At 39.4% G+C, this 7,500-nt stretch overlaps 2 protein-coding genes across 6 annotated transcripts in view; both read right to left on the bottom strand.

The window, feature by feature from the left end:
- Positions 1 to 859: 859 nt before the first annotated feature.
- On the bottom strand, positions 860 to 2,363 carry LOC125951434 (mpv17-like protein). 5 transcript variants are annotated; one of them, XM_049680275.1, is made up of 6 exons: positions 2,143 to 2,362; positions 1,899 to 2,056; positions 1,674 to 1,836; positions 1,473 to 1,606; positions 1,256 to 1,387; positions 860 to 1,147 (listed from the first exon to the last, which is right to left on the bottom strand). In XM_049680275.1, the coding sequence occupies exons 3-6, from the start codon at positions 1,789 to 1,791 to the stop codon at positions 983 to 985; spliced, it is 549 nt and encodes a 182-aa protein (XP_049536232.1). In that variant the 5' UTR covers positions 1,792 to 1,836; positions 1,899 to 2,056; positions 2,143 to 2,362; the 3' UTR covers positions 860 to 982. The 5 variants fall into 5 exon arrangements, with proteins under 5 accessions (XP_049536232.1, XP_049536234.1, XP_049536230.1 ...); XM_049680277.1 differs by having other exon boundaries at positions 1,674 to 1,791; XM_049680273.1 differs by having other exon boundaries at positions 1,674 to 1,819; positions 2,143 to 2,360.
- A 234-nt stretch (positions 2,364 to 2,597) lies between these two features.
- Positions 2,598 to 7,500, bottom strand: part of LOC125959345 (uncharacterized) — a 14,185-nt gene continuing 9,282 nt past the window's right edge. Inside the window, 1 exon segment of the mRNA XM_049692165.1 lies at positions 2,598 to 7,500. This exon segment is cut by the window's right edge and continues 748 nt beyond it. Coding sequence (XP_049548122.1) covers positions 7,235 to 7,500 — 266 coding nt within the window. The 3' untranslated portion in view covers positions 2,598 to 7,234.

The following is a 7,500-nucleotide window of genomic DNA, read 5'->3' as shown; positions in this document are numbered from 1 at the left end:
GAGAAAGCTCGTCCCGGACGTCCTGCCTAAATTGCCGCATGACTTAAAAACCAAGTTCTTTAATGAAGAGTTATTCGGTTTAGTGTTTCGCTGGGTAGACAGTGCAGAGTGCCAAATCACTCAGAAGCCCCAGAATGACCAGTCTCTACCAGATAGGGAGCCAAAACCTTGATGGAGCCAACGGATTTTTTAGGCGAAGATCCGTTAGACAGCAAGGACAAGCTCCTCGAACGCCTAATTCTAAATAGGTTCATGGTGTTCACGTAGCGAGCTCAAGGATTGCCTGGGAATCAGCTTGGTTTCAGGAAGAGAACCCCATTGGAAAATTCCATACAAGTCGATGGAGCGTTGGGAGAATCCTTCGAAGCCGAAGCAGAGAGCAGGCTACGTGTAATCTTAATGGAGTAGGTTCGTCCGGAGCAGATCGTTACGCTGATGTACGGAAGTCAGGTAGTATCCTTTGGGGTAAGATAGGTAATGAGATAGGATACGTGATGACGTGCCTGATCCTGGAATGACGAAAACTCCAGTCAGCAGGCTGTCTACGATCAACAGTTGGCCAACCATCAGTGTTCCAGTGCTGACTTTGGGGTTCTATGGGAGGAGTGCATAGGCCGAGGTGCTTTTTTAAAGTAGCTTGGAATTGGTAAGTACTTGAATTAAGATAATTATTCCAATGACTGATATGTTTTGGTGTAAGAGCCTTGGCACTACATCTCGTTTGTGAGTAATCTTGAAAGAGGAAAACCGCGAGAGTGTGGAGACGGAAACCGAGCGAACCGTGGAAGTTCCACGCTATTCCTGCTATCTTTGCGGTACGAGCTATTAAAAAAAAATCATTTTTAGCTGACAAGTAGTGCCTGTAATTGTGTTTGAAACGCAAATCCAGAAGAAATCGCGGTTCATTCGTTTATTTCCTTCAATTTGTACATTAATAGACGAAACGGCGCATCTTATCTTTACTTGCGCATACAGCACCCTGTTATTTATCTACTATCCCTAGCAGTTCTTTTTGTTCTTTTTGTTTCATATAAGCCAAAAAGATGGTCCACAATAAGCTGCACATACTGACGAAAGGAACTCGATTTTTCTCCGGCACAATGGAGAAATTGAATGTTTGAATTAATGGCCAAATGCACAGGGCAACCTGGAGAAGAGAAGGGGAACGATGAAAACCACTTGCACATCTTCAAAGTAATAGATTGTAAGATTTAAATTTTCTGTATGCGTGCATTTATAATTTGCCAACACTTACTTTATAGGTAGGCCACAATTTTACCTTCACCTCATTACACGCCTCTTCGAAGGTTTTTGATTCCAGCAGGCTCATACTAAAGTAAAACGCCGTCATGGCCATCGGGGTATAACTGATCTGCTCAGTTAATGCCTGCATAATAGTTTTACGATGTAAATGACTTTTTGGTGTGAACCATTTGCAATACCACGATAAAGCCCCATTGCACATTACCTACCTTAGCTATAGCCGATTTCAAATCCTGCCGAGGCCACATAATAGACGCTAATCGAATCCAGCCATACAAAGTGGGTGCGACAATGAATCCTCCGTAGAAGAAAAAGCGCCAACATTTGTTCCAATCGATTTCATCTATATTATGGTTTCAATAAAATAACCTTAACTCATAAATAGAACTGTTTCACTGGACTCGACTTACTCAACTTCTTTCCCGACAATTTTTGCTGAATAAAACACCCTGTAGGCCATAGACAACTATAGGTGATCATGCCACGAACGACGGGGAACCGTTTTATCCATAGTGACAGACCGGACATCTGGTAATAAGGAGCGAAATACGATATACTGGAGAAAATAGGAAACTACGGTTCAATGATCGCGATTAACACTGATTAATCTTGAAGGTCGGCCATTGCTTACGAACCTTCTATGTCGTAATCTCTGCTTTAAAATCGATATTCCACTCAACTTCCCATACACAGGGTGTCGCAAAATGAAGTGTGGTAACAGATCCTTTTGGCCGTACAAATGTCCATGGATATGGACATTGAGCAGTTTTTGGCACAAGTTCGCTCATGCGACCTGAGTAGGTAACATCACCACAAATACGAGCACATCGTCGCAAAACACTTCAAGCTTATACAAAACCATTCACGATTATCACTTACCACCGCGAATCACAGTAAATGGTACGCTCCCCTCTTGGCTTGGGCCAACTACAATCGCCGATTTCTCATCAACGGACGCTGGTGACGGGACGCGTCTGTGAAATGAACAAGTTTACTAGATCACATTTAGTGACGTAGTATACCTACGGCCATGGCAGTGGAAATCGTTAAAAATAGTCATGATCTTGAGAACCAATTCTACTGCGGTACTGGTGAGCTTGTAGTTTCTTCGTGGATCGACAAACGCCAAACGACTCGTACACCGATCTGGGTACACCAAAGCAAAGTGATGTGCAGGAAAGAAAAATCACCACTACTACTTTATCCTTGCGGTGTTGGTTGTGCAACAATGCAACAATAAGCAACGGCCAAATATACATATTAACATTTTCAGCATTTGTACAAAAATATTATCTAGTGAATTACGGTGACGTTGACGACAAAGATTGTATCAGGTGATTTTTTTTTATTTTTTCAACAAGTTTAAAGCAGTAATAGGATGTCATAATTGTAATAGTCTAAATCGTTTTTGTAACTTAGAAAACTTGGATTCAAGAAGAAACTTCCTAGGTCTGAAATGTATATACTTTGTCCGATATATATAGATATATCCTAGCTTGATCCTGGCTGGTTGTTTTCACTAGTCATCATTAAGATTTATTTATTTTAGTTCGTTTTTGATCGCTTGGCATTTTTAGGTTTTTCTTCCTATGCAAATATTCGTTCATTGCAAAGCATCTTCATCAAACGAAGCATCTTCATCAAACGATCACGATCTTCATCGACATCAATTTGTTGTTCCTCCAGCTTCTTCCTCTTCTCTAGCCAATGCTTATAGGGTATGTTAAAACCGATGAACGGTGATCAACAGCGAAACAAAAGTGATAGCGAGAGTTCTTAAAATCACACTCCGTTATATGTAAATTCAAAAACAAAAAAAAAACTAGAAAGGCATATTCCATACGGTTTGACAATCGTTTTTCAGCTTAAATGCTGTTATTACTAAGCTAGATTGCCTTAAATTACGAATTTCATTCGAAGAATATTCGCAAGCTTTAGCAGTTAAGCTACTTATTGTTTACTATATTGAGCCAATATTTTGAACAAATATTAGGTGTACCACCCGTTCTCAGTTTTTCTAAAGTACTCTTCTTTTTCGTTGAATTGTATCCCATTTTAAAAACATTAAAAAAGATACGTCGATTGAAACGGGTACTGAGAGAAGCTGAATTAAATTAATAATAAGTGAAGATTCGGTAGCTTACCCCGGTAACTGATTCTACGCCAAATTCTTTTCGCTCCTAGCCCTTTCTCTCGTGGTGCGCATAGCCTAGTAAATTTTATATTATGATATACAAGCAAGTGTTTGTAGTGTTTCATTCGGTTTCTTTCGTTATCACAATTTTTAAATGTTCTGTATTACACATTTGCATAGAATTAAACTTTGTTACATTTTGGATTGATTATAAAATTTGAAATAGTATGTAACTAGCTTTTCATTTAGTTCGAAGTTATACTTTGTTAGCTTTTGCTGCTTTCTAAGTGTTTTATTGGTATCGTTATTATTTCGGCTTGTTAAGATCAATTACCTTCCCATGGCTTTTAGCGTGCTTGAGAGAACAGGGCTTTGTGTTTAGTCATTGTAGTCAGCAGCAGACCGAAAGTAATAACAAATGCAAGATTCCCTGCAATGCAAGTTTTCCCTACTAAAGGAGATGGCAAAAGTGTGTGTCGGCGAATCACAGCGGTCACGCAACCGAAAAACTCCGAAACTAGCACTATCTAAAGAAAGCTAACTAGTTGCGTTTGCAGTTTGACCTTGAGATAGTGGTACAAACTAGAATAAAGTTAATGATCTAGAAAGGCTTGTACGGAATATTGTGTATTGTGTTTCACATTATGCCAAATCTTTTACCGATGTCTCTGCTCTCCGCTGTCCGGCACTGACTATCCATCCGAACACTTCAATTGCTACGATTGGTGTCGTTAGTTGTTTGTTTAGTTTTTGTGAATCGCTGCTGCTACATGTGTTTCTGTCCTTATCATTTTGCAGTAACAGTTTTCACCAAAAGCCAAGCCACATATTCCTGGCTTCCTTGAATTTGACATAACCTAGCTGGCATTTGAAAAATCACTAAACTTTATGTGAACTATCTTTATTTAGTTCAACTGACTTGTGTTTCATTTTGCTTTTTTTGTTCTATTTAACTCTTGCCTTCGCGTTAATGCAGTAGGGTGGACCTACTGCTGATCATTTGTTAAGTTTGGATCTCTCGCATTTCGCTCGTAGCGTGCGGACTAGCTGCATTGGGTGTCTTAAGATATATTAAATCAATCATAAGAGCAATGTATGTACATCTTTTATTGTTTGGTTACTTGCTTCCATATTTCGATATTTGTGTTGGTTCCACTAGTTATGTGCAAGGATAAATATGAAGTGAAATATACTCATCTATTCGGCCATTTACTTCAACACAGCATCAGTTAGATTCATTATTAGTTTGTGCTGTTCATAGCGCCCGGCTTTTTCTACTAATGGTATTCCTTTGGTTTTGATTTGATTTGTAATTACTCTAAAAGATGCACTTTTGGCAGAGCTGAAGATACATAGTAAATTATTGTTTGTTTGCTTAACTGTTGAGTTCGGATGGGCATCAAGAGCTTTCGGTACTCTTTCACACGTTCATCGATCAGCAGTTCTTTGACTGACTGTATCCTGTTGACTCGTTTAGAATGGGCGACGATCAGGACAAGTAGAACCTAACGTTGCTAGATTGCTATTAGATTGATATTGCAGAAAACTCCACCCTGTCCTGGTCATAACTGCTTGTGTCCTGGTCGTAGCGTTCAATATCGCTTATTTACAATTCCAAAACAGAGTGCTATTGCGTGAGTCGTACTAGATGTTCTCGTTTTCTGAAAGAAGGTTTATTTATTTGCTGCTTTCATTAGCTGGGTTTTTCTGCTTCTTTCTAGCTCATCAATTTAAAATATACACGTGCTGTGTCGTTTAAGATGCACGATTCCCAGGCAAGTATGGCATGATTCACTCTTTCACAGAACCACCTGACCTACACTTACGATCAGGGCAAGGAGGGGAATAATATTCGCTAGAGATACCTATGGGTTATGGATGGCTTTTAAATTCTTTTCTTGCGTTCCGCGTGAAAGATGTGGCCTGTTGTTTCGAATAGTATATAAGAAAGGGAAACTTTAGCTACTCTGCGCTCATTTCGCAGATCCACGCTTGGTCCAATCTAACGGTCACAGGTCGTACCATTCAAGCTTGCAATGTTGAGTTATTATTATAGAATTTTGTCCGAATCTGTGCCAGCAACTATTTTATATCGGTCGAATCGGCAAAATGATCTGCTGATATGCGAAGGTTGCTTTCAGCAGCGAACTAACAGTGTTTTTTGGCCCATGTTGGACAGAAAGATAAACTCTCAGCCATTGGCTCATGGGAATCATAAAGAAGGATATCGAAGACAAACATACAGCGTAAATGGTTGCCTAATACCGTCTTGTTCTGGCTCTGGTTCTACTAAATCCTTAGACTATTCGCTTCCATCATTTAGCTAACTAATCGATATTATAGTAGCGCAATGCTGGTAAAAATCACTTGAGGCTCGCATCTATTCCGATTGGCAAAACGATTTCGTTTTCGCTTTTTCTTTGATTTCGTGTTTCTGTCCGCTGCTTATCACTGCTTTTACAGGTAATATTTTTTACCCGTTATTTTACACTTTGTTTTACCGATTTCTGTGTTTATTCGCATGTAAGCATAGTGTAGAAATCTAATAATCATCTCCTTGTGAGCGATGCTTGCATAATCTTTTCTAATTCTTCCGGTATGTTTGTGTGTATCTTTCCGTTTTCCTTGCTCTACACTGTTTGGGCGGTAATCGTTTCATAAAAGTGAACATAGGCTTAGTAAACCCACCAACCAACGATTGCATAAACTAGCTTTTCATATCTTACTATCAAACGCAATCCGCGAAACGATCAATACAATCGCACGCACTAAATATGTTGAGGAAACGACGTTTGACTTTTATCACTGAATAAATGGTGTTTTAAATATAATGCCACAAACTATTCATCTTATTACTCAACAGTTGGTGATATGCTGCGCCTTAGCAATTGCTTTTCATAGATTTCTAAGTGAAAATAGAGAAGAAACGTTCAAAGCGTTTCGCTTTGAGCATCGCGATTCTGGTGATTGTTGCTTATGCTTTTGTTTCATTGGTTTATCTATTTATGTATATTATTGCATCGCCTCTTACTATACTTTTTTTTTTGTTTGGTTGCCTATCACGTGTAGTGAGTCAGCTGCTGAGCGGCGGTCTTCACATGTTGGTTTTGCATAGCAGTTATGTTGCTGAGCGTTGCTTATTTTTTGTGGTTACGCCATTTTCCATTCATTTTGTTTGTTTTTTTTCTTGTTATTTTTCGTTTATATGTGTTTATTAATCACGAGCCTTTCGTAGCAAATCCAGAAGCAGTATATATTCTAGCAAGTGTAAGTAAGTTGTTAGTGAGTAAGTGTTTGAAACGATCTTTAGGCATTCTTACTTCTTACGGCGACTTCGGTCTAGCAGATAGATCAACATTTTAATGTAATTCATATAGTAAATTTACCATCATTTCACCGTCATTTGTTTTGTTCTGTTTTTCATTCGACTTTAAAAAGTGTCTCTCGATGAAGGTTCTTCTAATTTTGCTCGTGCTCATTACTGCGGCATACTCTAACTCTGCAAAAAGCATCATCTGTTTACCATAACACGCTATTTTTCAATAAAATTACCCCTTCTACCTGTCCAAACCATTAAAGGTGTCGGTAGGTATGGAAAATTGTTGATCCAAGAGCTAGTCCTGTCCAAACAATTTTCCCCTGGCGAGGTGCATTGAACTTGCGGTCTCAAAAAAATTTGCGAAATTGAAAAACTTCAGCTCACGTGCAATAGTATTGCTTGTTAGGAAGGAATCTAACAGGAATGCAAAAGCCCCAAGCGTTTCCAGAGATCCGATTTTGCACAAAAGATACACTGGATTGATGTTGGTCTACAGCGAATCCATACGAAATACCATTTCATGGATCGATAACCACATTTGGACAAGTAGTCAAAGGAACATTGTCCCCTGGTTCGGTTAGCAACTTCCGGTTCAACAGCATTCGAAGCCCATTCTGTTGCTGTGGTTCGTGCGCTACCATAGCGGTCGAAGTTGAGCACACATTTGTCATATCCTTCGGAAGAGCTGCGGTAGTTGAACCGACAGCGTTTGATCCTTTTCCGCGCAGAAAGTTAAACAACGATTTGCAATTGTTGTCCAGCGCTCGGAAGCTACACGAGATCC

The sequence above is a fragment of the Anopheles darlingi genome, chromosome 2 (assembly GCF_943734745.1).
Source record: "Anopheles darlingi chromosome 2, idAnoDarlMG_H_01, whole genome shotgun sequence".
NCBI lineage: Eukaryota > Metazoa > Arthropoda > Insecta > Diptera > Culicidae > Anopheles > Anopheles darlingi.
Note: the sequence above shows the minus strand (reverse complement) of the source record. Positions and strands in the feature narration are given on the sequence as shown.